This window comes from Chenopodium quinoa, unplaced genomic scaffold (assembly GCF_001683475.1).
Source record: "Chenopodium quinoa cultivar QQ74 unplaced genomic scaffold, ASM168347v1, whole genome shotgun sequence".
NCBI lineage: Eukaryota > Viridiplantae > Streptophyta > Magnoliopsida > Caryophyllales > Amaranthaceae > Chenopodium > Chenopodium quinoa.
Genome location: NW_018743691.1, coordinates 2,941,089 through 2,955,456, shown reverse-complemented (window position 1 = coordinate 2,955,456; position 14,368 = coordinate 2,941,089). Strand labels below are relative to the sequence as shown.

Genomic DNA, 14,368 nt, shown 5'->3' with positions numbered 1-14,368 from the left:
GATTTAATCCGGGTTGTGTCGTGGGTCCAAAATTTTCGACACAACCCATTTCAACCCAGCTCAGTTTAACCCGTTTGATTCGACCCAAATCGCACAACCCGTTTTGACTCATTTAATTCGACACACCTAGCCCGTGAACCCACCTAACCCGACCCACCTGGCACAACCCAGCCCGCACGACCCACCCGCACGAATGACCCACCCAACCCGCACGAGCCAACCCACCTAACCCGCACGCATGACCCACCCAACCCGCACGCATGACCCACCCAACCCGCACGGCCGGCACAACCCGCACGGCCCGCACAACCCGCACGGCCCGCACAACCCGCACAATTCGCACGACCCGCACGGCCCGCACGGCCTAACATCCATTTTAAAAAAAAAACGGCTAGTTTTTTGTATCTAACGGCTAGTTTTTTAAGTGTATGATCATCCATTCTATTTTTCCTATAAATACCAATTCCATTTCACTCAAATTTCCACACAAATTCAAGCTTTCTTTCTCTCTTACTTAAAAATTCTTATTGTTCTCAAATTCTCAAGTGTTATATAGAGTTATATTTTTGTTAAAAAAAATCTCCTTAATATTATTATTAGTATTCTTAAGATTCTAAAAAAAAAAAGTTCTTCTCCATATTATAATTAGTAATCATACAAAAAAAAAATGAGCTCAAGAGGAGGAATGGGAAGGAGTCAAAGTGGTGGTCGAAGTGGTAGCCAAAGGAGTGGTGGTGCAAATTTTTCGTATGAAATTAATACGGAAAATTTAAACCAATTTGTCAATGAATATGGAGATTATGGTTTAGGAGATAGGCAAAATATTCAAACGTCTCCACCACAACATTTCTCCCACGAGTCCCACCAATCATCAAGTTCAACTATGCCACCTCCATCGCAACCAACATCTCAACCTTCATCTCAAGGTAATTTCTAATTAAATTTTTATTGTTATGAATATTTAAAAAAACTATTATTAATGATTATAAAGTTAGTTTAGTTTCCAATTTTCTATGATTTACAATTAGTTAATTACCATGAAAAATGCGTTTAAATAAGTATAATTAAAATATTTAAAATTTAAAAGCTTATTTTCATGAATAGCATTTAAAAATTAATTTTAATAATTTGATTTATGAAAGGTGGTGGCGGTGAAAGTAGAGGTCGAGCACATTTTTCTTGGGTGTGGAAACATTTTGAACGAGTTGAGGTCACACCCCCGGGATGGCAACCTGGTCAACCAAAGAGGTTCACGTGTACATGCCTAGTTTGCAAGGCGCTAGGTGCAAATGTCAAGTCATATAATTGGAAAACGGGAGATGGAACCGGAACCTTGAGTCGGCATTTGCAAAATAAACACGACTTGTTCGAAAATGGCCCCCGTCCTTCGGGGGGTGGCGTCCAAACACAATTGGGTGGATACATGAACCAACCCGGCGGAGGTACACCTTTCATTTATAATAAAGATAGAATGATTGATGAAATGAGTACTTTAGTTATTGCTAATGAATACCCTTTTAGTTACGGTGAAAATGCAAACGTTGAGCATTTTAATAAAGTTGCATTACAACCTGCATTTACTCGTGTCCCCCGAAATACCCTAAGACGTTATACACAAACTTCTTATTATAAGTATAGGAGTGGTTTGATTGAATTATTTCGTACTTTTGATGGTCGTGTTAGTTTTACAAGTGATACATGGACTTCTAGTTTTGGCGAACCTTTTCTTTGCATTACTGCTCATTGGGTGGATGATGATTGGTTTATTCAAAAACGTATACTATGTTTTCAAGCTATGGAAGAAAGGCATACCGGTTTTAACATCAAAGTTCGTATTTTGGATTGTTTAAAAGAATTTCACTTGAATAATAAAGTTTTTTCTTTGTCTCTTGATAATGCAACTGCAAACACAAAGTGTATTGACTATTTGAAAAATGACTCCGAGTTGAATTTGTTGTTGGGTGGTAGTCTCTTGCATGTTAGATGTTGTGCTCATATTTTGAATTTGTCTGTTCAAGAGGGTCTCGCTGAGTTGCAACCATTGCTAAACCCAATTAGAACAGTTATAAAATGGATTAGGATTACTCAGTCAGTTAGAAGAAAGTACATAGCTATGTGTAAAGAGAGAGGTCTTAAGAAAAGACAATGGTCTATTGATACCCCTACCCGTTGGAATTCTACTTTCAAGTTGTTGAGTGATGCTATAAAGTATCGTGATATTTTGACCCAACTTTACAATGAGACTCGTGTTGATCCTACTGAGTTAATAACCGAAAGTCATTGGACTAATGCTTCTTTTGTTCGTGATGTTTTAAATGCTTTTGATAGTGCAACTCATATTTTCTCTTATATTTATGAGCCTAACGTTCATTTAGTCATAATTGAGTGTGTTAAAGTTGTTCACACCATCGAAGAGCATATGAAGATTGATGGACTTCGTCCCGTTCTTGATAGCATGAAACGTAAGTGGCATACTTATTTTAGTGAATTTCCAATCATTTATGGAATTGCTGCTATTCTTGACCCCGGTGTCAAAGCTGAAGGTTTGGAAAATCTTTTAGAATTTTATTATACAAGTTTAAGTATCGATTATGATGTTAGTGAATATATTAACAAATGCAAATCTGTTTTGGGAGACCTTTATGATCATTATGCATCTATTTATGGTTTTGATTTGGCAACACCAACTACTACTAGCACTTCCGATTCTAGATTTGGTTTTCTTGATAAAGTTATGAAAAAAAAAACACAAAGCATCTACATCATTCTCATCATCATCTTCTTCAACACTTGCTATTAATGATTATTTGTCATATCAACATGAGACCAACAACAACTTTCAAATTATAAAATGGTGGCAAGAACATAAAAAAAGTTTTCCTATATTGGCGAGAATTGCAAAAGATATACTTGCAGTTCCCGCTTCATCTGTTGCTTCCGAGTCTGCTTTTAGTGCAGGTAGAAGAGTGTTAGATGAAAAAAGATCTCGCTGAACTCCGGAAAGCATTCAAATTTGTGTTTGTAAGAAAGATTGGGATCAAGCTGAAAGAAGAACTCAAGGTTTAAAGGAAGACGAAGACGATGAAGATGATCCTGTGATGATATTGGAGTCGTCAACGGATGATGCAGCTTCCGGGGATGATGATGCAACAAACATGGGTGGCTAGAAAAGTCTAAATCAGGTACGCTAAGAACTACGTGGGCTTTGATTCTTTCGGGATACGTAGGCAACTTATTTTTCGAAAATTACAATTTAATTGCAAAATTAAATTTTAGTTTTCTAAAGATAGGTCCAAGCCCCCCCCCCCCAAATTTCAAAAGAAGTACAATATAAGAACTACGCTGGCTTTGATTCCTTATTTTATAATATAAGGATACGTAGGCATCTTAATTAAGAGCAAGCCATCAAATTGTTAATTTTGTAAAAATTAAAACACCACACAACCCACCCGACCCTAACCCACGAACCCACCCGACCCTAACCCACAAACCCACCCGACCCTAACCCACCTAACCCACAAACCCACCCGACCCTAACCCACTAACCCACCCGACCCTAACCCACCTAACCCACAAACCCACCCGACCCTAACCCACTAACCCACCCTTCGACCCACCCTAACTCACTAACCCACCTTGACCCGTCTAACCCACGAACCTAGCTCGACCCACCCATGACCCGTCTAACCCACAAACCCAGCTCGACCCACCCACGATCCGTCTAACCCACAAACCCAGCTCGACCCACCCACGACTCGTCTAACCCACGAACCTAACCCTGGTGTGTCCAACTTCTCCGACCCAACCCACGACCCGGCCCACCCTACCCTACGTGTGTCGTGCCGTGTGTCATGAAACCCCAACCCGCGACCCACCTAACCCTAACCCAGCTCGCACGACTCGCACGGTGGACACCTCTACGTATTGCTAGTCGAGAGCAAAAGGAGCGGCTAGAACATTTAATCGGTCGTGAGGTAATTCCTTCTCGGTGGTTACACCGCCCTACTCTAGAATCATTTGGTTTGTTTGATTTTGTAAAACGATTTTTAAATGACATTGGCATGAGAAAATTTGTTAATATGCACTATCCTACATTCCGAGAACTTACTTGTGAATTCTTGTCTTCTTTACATGTTTTTAGTAGTAGAAATGGGCCAAATTTATTTTTCAGGTTGAACAATAGAAATATTAGTTTAACTTTTGTAGAATTTTGTAAATTATTTGAATTAAATTCTGAACTATCTCACCAATGGCATGCAGACTATAAAATGGGTGACATATATAATGCTTTGACTGGTTTGCCTACTCCCGACCCCCAACATGCTAGTACCAAACCTATTCACCACCCTGTCCCAAAAATCTGGCAAAGATTTGCGGGTTTGTGTTTTTTAGGTAGGGCCGAGCCCCACAATGCCTAATCTAACGAACTAGCTGTCATAGGAAACTATGTGTATAAGTACGGGAAATTGAACATAGGTAGGTTTATTGTTCACCATTTGAGTAGGCATGCCACGACCAGCACCACATCAAAAACCCCTATCCGTTTAGGTGGCCTTCACTACTACAATTTGACTTTTGTGCTATGACTGTGGCACAAGTTTGAAATTCTCGTGGCAATGCTGTTTAGCCACGGGAATTCATTAAAAATAAAGTCGTGGCACAAGTGTGCGTGGCTAGGTGATTGCCACGGGAAAAAAGGTATCATGGCATAAATGATTTTTTTTTGCCACGAGTTTTCTCGTGGCTAAATATGTCCTCTAGCTACAAGTATAATCATGGCAAGTAGGAGTTACCCGTGGCTTACTAACTCACTAAACCACATGCGTATCTTTATCAAATTCTTGATGATGAAAGTAGTGTTTTACATGCTACTAAATAATGAGAATAGATATTTCACATGTAGTTGCAACATCTACTATAAGCCTATAATAATGAAATAAATTTGCTAACTATTTCAAATTGAATAATAAAATTTTATACCAAAGAAGATGCATATATATTGAGTACATGGAATTAATTTAATAGGTCTTCACAAAGTCAAAGTAACACTAGTAAAAAAATCCTTAATAATGTGCATAATTAAAAACCTAAAATAAATTTGTTTTTATAATATCCCACTCATAAAAAAAACAATACTCCAATACATCTTGTACTTCATGATCTCTGGTTAGTGTCAACTTTCAAAGCTCCAATTAATTCATCTTACCTGCAACAGATGAAAAAAAAAATGTATTTAGAAGAAATTTTTTTATCATTAACTAGTCATATGATATAACAGTAGCATTTTTCCAAAAAAAAAAAAATGAAGTTAATTGTTCAAATTCCTACAAACATCAATCTATAGTTGACCAACTATGTAGCCAAAATAGCATTAACAAAAATTATATCCAAAATTATCTACCAAAGTGTAAGTAGAGTAGATTTTATTGTTGTATCAAAGAAATCAAACAAGCTATAAAACAATTTGAGTAATTGGATGACAAAAAAAAAAAAAAAAAGAATAATTTAGAAAGTTTACCTGCTTAATTGAAGATGACGAGCTAGTACTCTCTGAATCATCACTTTTGGAAGCATTTATCCCACAACCTTGTAGTATCTTTTTAAGCCTTTTCTCCCATAACTTGTTATTAGCAGCTATTTTTTGGTTTACCTCATCCCTAGTTGCTTCCGCTTCTTTCCTTGCAAGCTCCGCATCTTTTCTAGCATTTTCTGCTTCTTTCCTTGCGTCTTCGGAATCTTTTCGTGCTTCTTGAACTGCTTGCTCGGCATTCTTTTTTACTTCTATCATCTCATGAGCTAGATTTATACGAGATGGCTTAACCCCAAAATAATCAGTAATGCTTTTACCTCCTCCGTATGCACGCAAATATCCATGAGTGTCTTCACCTAGCACCTTCACAAATATTTGTTCATCTGTGAAGTTATTAAGCCCTTGTTCTCTTTCTTCTTTCAACTTTTTCATTTCAGACTAAAAACCAATACAAAGAAATTAAATTAAGTCATACAAGCTTTCAGATTTTGTGACAAATATAATTCAAAACAAAATTGAAATATACTTACAAGTGCATGCATATTATAAGCTAAGGCAACATCAATAACTGATTTCTTTGATTTCCTCTTACGAGTTTCAATTAACAGCTCAACTCGTGAACATTCCTTCCCATGTTTTTCTTTCTACAACACAAATAATCATTGTTATTAATTCACTTTAGAAGAGGTGAAATTTAATAAACTCCTATTTGCAGTAACTTACAAATTCATCTTTCGTGCGAGCAAAACTTTTAGTCCCATTATAGTGAGGCATCTTTTGATGAGATCGACTTTCAGCCGCTTTCATACTCTTTGCCTATGGTAAATAAAAAAAAATTCATGTACAACAAATATAAATTTTAATACATATAATATAAGAACTTTTAATACCTGAAATTTTTCATCACTCCAAAATTCAACCAAGTACTTCCAGTCCGCTTTAAGTAGCTTTTCAGGCTTATTTTTCAAGCGTTCAGCTTTTGTTTTAAGATTTGGATCATCATAATATTTTCGTTTCAACTTATGTCTACTGTCTCTATATAATTTTCTAGCATGTTTAAGAACACTGTCTTTTCTTATCTCGGGGTCATCAAATGAACATTTTTCCTGTAAAAAATAAGAAAAAAAAATAAGATCGGATTACGTAGAGCAAAGAAAACACTTTGAAAAAAGCTTCTTACCAAAACACAACTCCAAAGATGTTCCTTTTTATCAGGCTGAATGTCTTCCCAATCTTTAACTTGCAAAGGAATGACGGCGCTATTTCTTACTTGTTCACCCAAGAAAAAAGCAAAGAGTGATGAATTTTTTCCAACAGGAATGCCATCCTTATTAAACTCCACATATATTTTTTCTCCAGGAGGCAATATAGTAAGCTTTCTGCAATATACAGGCCCTCGTCTTCTCTTAACAGGACCTAAACATTAAGAGTTATGAAAATAGTAATTATTAAAATCATTTTTCCAAAAAAAAAAAAAAAGGAAAAAAAAACAACAAAGACAATACAATGTATATTATATCACCTTCTACTACAATAAGCCTTCTATCTCCATTTAATTCATCATCAACCACATGAGTAGATACATCACCTGTTACTTGAAAATCCTCATCATTGTGTATCTCCATATCCTCTTTCATATGTGCAATTACAAAAACATTCATAAAACAAGATGAAAATGTATTACAGTATAGTTATTGCTGAAGTCTTTAAGAATGACAATTTCACTTACCTTGATTCATTTGAACATCATCATCAAATAAATGCTCATTCATATCTGATTTAACGTTGTATAAAATCCCAATTAAAACAAAAAAAATTATTATATATAAACTACCTTTATTCATTTCAACCTCATTATCAGCATTTTCATTCAAATCCTCTACAATTCCTTCGATATCTTGTATGTCTGCAATGTACAAGTATAAAAGGACAATTCTATTTTTAATTTCATAGTTCATTAAAAGGAACCAATGGCTTTTACCTTCATCTTGACCAATATTTTTTTGATGTGCATTTGATTGTACGTGATTATTACTAATGGCTGCATTAAGGAAGACATATATTGAATTTTATGTTACTCTGAGTTATAAACATTTAGATAATTCAAATATTCATATCACATACCTTGTTCCACAACTTTCATGGCTTTTGAAAGTGATTTAAAAGTTTTATCTCCTACCATTGCTACTTGTTGCTTTTTATTCATATTAAAAAACTTAGCCACACACATTGGTGGAATGAATTGACTTTTTTTCAGCTTTCCTTTAGTTGCAGAACGCTTATCCTGAAACATGTTATTAAGCAGATAACAAAAACTTGATGTCCATATAAATTAATAAATAACTAGCTAGTTTATGAAAGTACCTTCTTTGGCATTGCAATATCATCTTCTTTCTCATATTCATTATCATCTAGAAAATTCATGTCATCCTCATCATCAAAGTTTGGAACATAGTCCTTATCTATCTTAGTCACATTTTTGCTCTTCTTCATCTTCTTATTTTCTTTTTTGCTTTCCACTAAACTTGTCAAGGATGCTGAAATGCGCTTGATACCCAAGGATTGCATTCTATACTTATTATCCTGAATCCTCTTTAACCTTTGTTGTTCATACTCATTTTGTTGGCCACTATTCTTGTCAGAAGTGTTAATTCCAACTTTCTCCATCATTAAACCTGCACTAAAAGTGTTAATAACTATATACCATATAATCATTAGTTTACATCATAAATTACTATATCATGCAACTTTTCTAGATCATGATTGATAAAGCGTAATATATCCAACAAAAATTGTATTAAAATGTCAAACTATAACATTAGTGAAAGAAAATTAATTTAAAAAATTAATTTAAAGAAACAAAAATCATGTAATATAATCATCATCGTCCTCATCTCCATCATTATCACATTCTTCTTCACCATCAGTGTCATTGTCTGTATCAAAATCAAATTCATCATCTTCGATTTCATTATCATTGACAACTTTGGGTTGATTTTGATCGGTTGCATCAATGATTATGTCATCAATATCATCTCTTTGGTCATCAAATTGATAAGGAGTGTCCTCTAAGTCATGAGCCGATAAGAAAACATTAGGAACAGCTCCTGAGTCACTTTGTTGTAAAGCATCCTCATCTAAATCGACATTTTCATTTTCTGGGATGTTGTATTGATGTCGCGGATGGGTCTTAATCACAACCAACCAGCTTGTATCAAATCCGTCTCTAACAAAAAATACTTGTTGGGCTTGATACATAAGCATAAATGGCTCATCAGTAATTAGCTTACATTTAGTGTTAACACTAACTACACCGCTTTTGTCAATCTTAACCCCTTTACCAATCTTATGCATCCCACCAATCACAACGAAACAAGATCACACGCTTTCCATCTAAATACTGTAGCATAATTATGTCATTAAGCACCCCAAAGTAGTCAATATTTTTTTACTCTGCAATTCCTTTAACCATAACACCAGAATTCTGATTTTTTCTCTTCTTTTCAATGTCCTTAGTATGAAACCTGAATCCATTAGCCAAATATCCACCAAAACACTGGACACCTCTAAACGACCCTAAAGCCAAAGTTTTTAAATCTTTGACAACTTGATCCTCACTTTCTGGCAATGTTGTAACCTGGTTCGATATGAGAGAGTTAGTTGAGTGTTAATTAGAATTAAAAAATATATATATATTTAAGTATTATCATACCCGATCTTGAAACCATTCTACCAAATTTTTATCAGATCCCGCTTCTGCATATTCACTGTTAAAAAAAAGGAAAACTATTGTTATACAAGTGTCTAAATACTTTGTATAACATAAAATAAATTAAGGAAAATAAGAAAGTTCATACTTTAAGTATGACTCAGTTTCGTCGCAATTTTTAAGCACATATTCTCGAGCTTGTATCAACTCTTCGGTAGTTAGAGATTTAGATTTAGCCTTTCCCAAGGGAACGCCATATGATGCAAATATTGATAATCCCTTATAAGCATCAGTTTCTTCTTCTGCATTCCTCTCTAACATGTTATATTTAGTCTCCATATCATTTAAATATCTTGAACAGAAGAACATACACTCCTCTATTATATATCCTTCTGCAATGGATCCCTCCGGTCTATTTTTATTGCGAACATATGATTTGAATTTTCGAAATAACCTGTAAGACAACACTATAAATTATGAATATATGTTCATGTTAACAAAGAAATTTCACAATTCATTCAAAATAAATAAATACCTTTCAATAGGATACATCCATTGATAATGAACTGGCCCTGCTATCTTAGCTTCCTCAGCTAAGTGAACACATAAGTGCACCATTACATCAAAAAAAGAGGGAAGAAAAATCTTTTCCATTTCACACAAGGTGATTGCAATATGATCCTCAAGATCATTCAAGTCCTCTAATTTTAAAGTCTTGGAACACAAATTCTTAAAAAATGCACTCAATTTAGTAATCACCTCGTACACTTTAGAAGATGATACTCCACGAATTGCCAACGACAACAATTCCTCTAAAAGCACATGACAATCATGCGTTTTAAGTCCCCATATTTTACGCTTCTCAAGATTGATGCACTTAGAAAAGTTAGATGAATACCCATCTGGAACTTTAATATCCTCCAAAAATTTGTACACTGTTAATTTTTGAGCCTTGGATAATGTATAAGGTGCTGGTGGCATATGCCATTTTCCGTCAATCAATTTTGGAGCAAGATGCTTCATAATCTTTACATGTTTTAAATCATGTCTAGCTTTAATATTGTCTTTGCTTTTACCTTCAATGTCGAGTAAAGTGCCAAGAATATTATCACAAACATTTTTTTCGATATGCATAACATCAAGATTATGACGAAGCAAGAGGTTATTCCAATAAGGCAATTTAAAAAATATACTCTGCTTTTTCCAATTGTCATTTCTCTTTGGTAACTTACTGGTTTTCCCAAACTTCATACCTTCAAGATCCTTAACTTGCTCTAATATTTCACTACCTGATAATTTCTTTGGTGGACCCCTTGTTTCAACTTTACCATTAAAAGACTTATTGTGTCTCCATTTGTGATCAGCAGGTAAAAAGCAACGATGATCCATATAACAACACTTACCACAATTAGGTAATCTAGTTGAAGAGGTTTCATTCAAACAACGGGGACAAGCCTTATAGCCCTTAGTAGACCACCCAGATAAGTTAGCATAAGCTGGAAAATCGTTGATGGTCCATAAGAGAGCTGCATGCATAGGAAAATATTCATTTTTTGATGCATCATAAGTCTTAGCCCCGAATTCCCACAGTTGCTTTAGCTCTTCAACTAAAGGTTGTAAGTATACATCAATATTATTTCCTGGTGCACTTTTTCCTGGAATTAACAAAGATAGCATAGTATAAGGTTTTTTCATACACATCCATGGCGGGAGATTATACACAACAATCACTACTGGCCTTATGCTATAATCACTTCTTAAACCACCAAATGGATTAAATCCATCAGATGCCAAACCTAATCTGACGTTTCGAGAATCTGCAGCAAATGACTTATATGTCACATCAAAATGTTTCCATGCTTTACTATCTGCTGGATGACTAAGAACTCCGTCATCTTCCCGCTTATCTTTATGCCATCTCATTTCATTAGCAGTTTTAGAAGACAAAAACAACCTTTGTATCCTTGGTGTTAATGGGAAATATCGTAGCACCTTAGGGGAAGTTGTGTCACGTTTAGTATCACATACAATACACTTTTCAAGGTTAGCATTCTCTTTCCAAAATAACATACAATCATTTTCATATGCTTCAATCTTCTCATAATCAAAACCCAAATCAGTAATCATTTTACGTGCTTCATAGTATGTTGATGGCACATTTGAATCACTAGGTAACACACTTTTAAACATTTTAAGCATACTTGTAAAATCTTTGTTAGTTATCCCTTCCATACACTTAATCTGGAACAACTTTAATATAAATGACAACTTTGAAAAGTTATCACAACCAGGGTATAAACGTTGTTGAGCATCTCTCATCAAATTTTCAAAAGATTCAACTCCCTTTGTACCCTTAACATGCTCATTATCATCTGGCTCTCCCTCTTTTGGTTGGTTATTAAGTTCATCTAGAATGTCATTTGAGCTCATTGGCCCATGAGCCTCATATATCATATCAAAGATTTCATCTTGACCCTTATCATCACCTATTTCAATTCTACGTCGTTTTTCTTGAGGATTAAATTCACCATTATAGATCCAACGAACATAACCTTTCACCATTCCATTTAATAGCAAATCATCATAAATCTCTTCCCTTGTCTTGTGCCGACTATTGTTACATCGATTACAAGGGCAAGGGACTTTAGTTTCCTCTTCCTCATCATCAATACTACTAGATTGATCGGTAAAAGCAAAGTCTAAAAACTCTGTCACCCCATTTATGTACAATGTATGAGTTCTATCATCACAACCCATCCATTCCAACCTTTTCCTTATTAAAATATTTGAAGTATCCATATCTTTAGTGAAAAAGTAGCTACAAGATACATAATTAGAAAAAAAAAAAAAACTTTCAATACATGTGAGCATTTGAACGTAATTCTGCAGGAAAATTTATATGGATACATAAGCCCCACCTAAGAACTAAGCACTACTTATAGCTTCTTATTAATAATGGTAAAATAAAACATCATGATTTATCTTAAAAACACACAAATTAATATTTATGATGCCTCTAAAGATCAAAATACTCTAATAACTACTATCACAAATGTAAAATAAAAAAAATAAAGTTAATTAATATGCATAAAACCATGTAATCTATGAGTTAAAGTTTGTTAGCTTAGTAGAGATTGAGGGAACAACGTATATAGAGAAACAAGAGCCAATGTTTCAAAGAAGCACTTTAAAAGTCTTACCAAAAGTCTTTCTAAGAACTGATGAACAAGAAAGATTGGCTTAAAATTGTCACCTAGGGGGTGTTTGGTAAATGGGAATTCAGGGTGGGAATGAGAATTTTCATCCCAAATAAAACAAAATCTCTTGTTTGTTAGATGGGATTGGAATTAAATAAGGGAATGGGATTGGGAATAAATGAGTTGAATTCCCACCATTTTATTACCTAGGGAGGGTAGGTAATAAATGGGTGGGAATGGGAATAAGTAGAAAATGACATTTTTGTCATTCATGAAAAAAAAGGAGGAGAAAGATTAATAAGGGTAATTTTGTATTTTTGTTATTTATTCCCCATCTATTCTCATCCACTACCCAAACAAAGTATTGTCATATTTTTCTATATTCTCAACAATCAATTCCCAATCTCATTCCCATATTTTAATCCCCAAACTCTCATTCCCACATTCCAAACGCCCCGCTAGAGTATTATATTGATCTAACACAAGTTAACTTTACCTTGAGCATCTCATGTTTTAAGTTATTGAGTTTAAAAACAAATACTCTAAATAGATTTACACCTAACATCTGTTACTAAAAAGTTATGTATACATGATATATTTTGTTCTATTTTTGCACTTGTTGATGCGTTGAAAACTACTCTTTTTTAAGAAAAAAAAAAACACTAGTTTCATGATTTAATAGTTTTTTTTTCTTGAAACTTGTATTAACATAAAAATAAAAGTTTCTTTATAATAAAACTAAGAATACAGGATCCTATCCAGCCAAAACTAGAGTAATCTAATTTGAGCACCAGAAATATGATATAAGATTTAGTCCAGTTAGACATATAATACTATATTACTTCGTATATGTTTAGCCGCCAAAAGTACCCACCCATGGAACAATTGGATTACTAGCTTTAATATGCAAATCAAAATTATAATTTCATACTACACATCTACACCAACGCTATTTTATCTTATTATAGTGCATAATACTAGTGCTAAAAAAACGCTACTATTAGAATGCTAATGAAAAGTCACAGCAAAACTATAATAATCTAACCAAATATCGGAAGCCTCACTATACTTTATAATGAATCTCAATAACCTTAACAATCGAACTAATTTAGCAAAAATTAATTTTTCTTTTGCAACATCCAATAATTCCAATTCGTTACAACAACCCTAATAACAAAATTGAAAAAATTTGCAAGAAACACACATACCTTGTCTCTGATTCCTGAAAGTCCTTTCCACTGAATAAATAATAATACCCGAATTGCAGCAATTGAAACTACAAGCAAAATTGGGAAAATTATGATTACAATAATATATATATATATGTTAACTAGAAAATCAATATTAGAATACCTAACCGCAATTAAGGAATCCCAGCATCAATGATTGAACAATTGAAAGATTAAATTGAGCGGTGGCCAACAATAACTTCAATAGGTGAAGAAAAAAATAAAACTTAAGGTAGAAAAAGAAATTTTGAAGGTTGAAGGAACTTCTGCTTATGTTTTAGGTTTTTCCCTTTTTTTTTTTTTTTTTGTTTTTTTTTTGTCAGACTAGAGGGAACGTAAGAGTGTAGGTATAATTTAGTGGGAACTTTTTATTTTAGGCGGCTATTTTTTTTTATTTAAGGCGGTTGTTTTAATTTTGTTAAAAAAATTTAGGTCATTGTTTTTAAATTTAAAAAATTTCACATACTAGTATGTACAAATGTACTCCATGATGAGAGGAATCCCGACTAAAATATACTTGCTACAAAATGCTTCGTGGCTAAATAGAATGTTTGCCACAAATATTTTTTTGTCGTGGCAAAATATATCTATAAAACAAAAGGAATTATTGTGAAAGCTATTATCCCGTGGCAAGATGTAAAATTGCCACAATTTTAAAAATCCCGTGGCATAAATCGTGGCACAAGTATTAAATTGTAGTAGT

The 14,368-nt window shown here is 34.1% G+C and overlaps 1 protein-coding gene across 6 annotated transcripts; it reads right to left on the bottom strand.

The window, feature by feature from the left end:
* Positions 1 to 4,957: 4,957 nt before the first annotated feature.
* On the bottom strand, positions 4,958 to 14,191 carry LOC110683767 (uncharacterized protein PF11_0207-like). Of its 6 annotated transcripts, none has more exons than XM_021860172.1 (14): positions 13,790 to 14,173; positions 13,645 to 13,712; positions 7,895 to 8,205; positions 7,655 to 7,814; positions 7,512 to 7,571; positions 7,365 to 7,436; positions 7,260 to 7,304; positions 7,053 to 7,160; positions 6,711 to 6,946; positions 6,421 to 6,636; positions 6,254 to 6,340; positions 6,061 to 6,174; positions 5,519 to 5,968; positions 4,958 to 5,206 (listed from the first exon to the last, which is right to left on the bottom strand). In XM_021860172.1, exons 3-14 carry the CDS (start codon positions 8,198 to 8,200, stop codon positions 5,198 to 5,200), a joined length of 1,863 nt encoding a protein of 620 aa, XP_021715864.1. In that variant the 5' UTR covers positions 8,201 to 8,205; positions 13,645 to 13,712; positions 13,790 to 14,173; the 3' UTR covers positions 4,958 to 5,197. The 6 variants fall into 6 exon arrangements, with proteins under 6 accessions (XP_021715864.1, XP_021715863.1, XP_021715862.1 ...); XM_021860171.1 differs by having other exon boundaries at positions 4,959 to 5,206; positions 6,254 to 6,346; positions 13,795 to 14,171; XM_021860170.1 differs by having other exon boundaries at positions 4,959 to 5,206; positions 6,254 to 6,346; positions 13,790 to 14,170.
* Positions 14,192 to 14,368: the final 177 nt, after the last annotated feature.

Bases quoted from the DNA above. Each gene is read 5' to 3' on its own strand.
- LOC110683767 (XM_021860171.1), bottom strand. From the start codon at position 8,200: ATGATGGAGAAAGTTGGAATTAACACTTCTGACAAGAATAGTGGCCAA. The intron at 7,572-7,654 runs GTATGTGATATG...TCCTTAATGCAG, and splicing joins CATGAAAGTTGTGGAACAAG to CCATTAGTAATAATCACGTA. The intron at 5,969-6,060 runs GTAAGTATATTT...ATTGGTTTTTAG, and splicing joins CTTATAATATGCATGCACTT to TCTGAAATGAAAAAGTTGAA.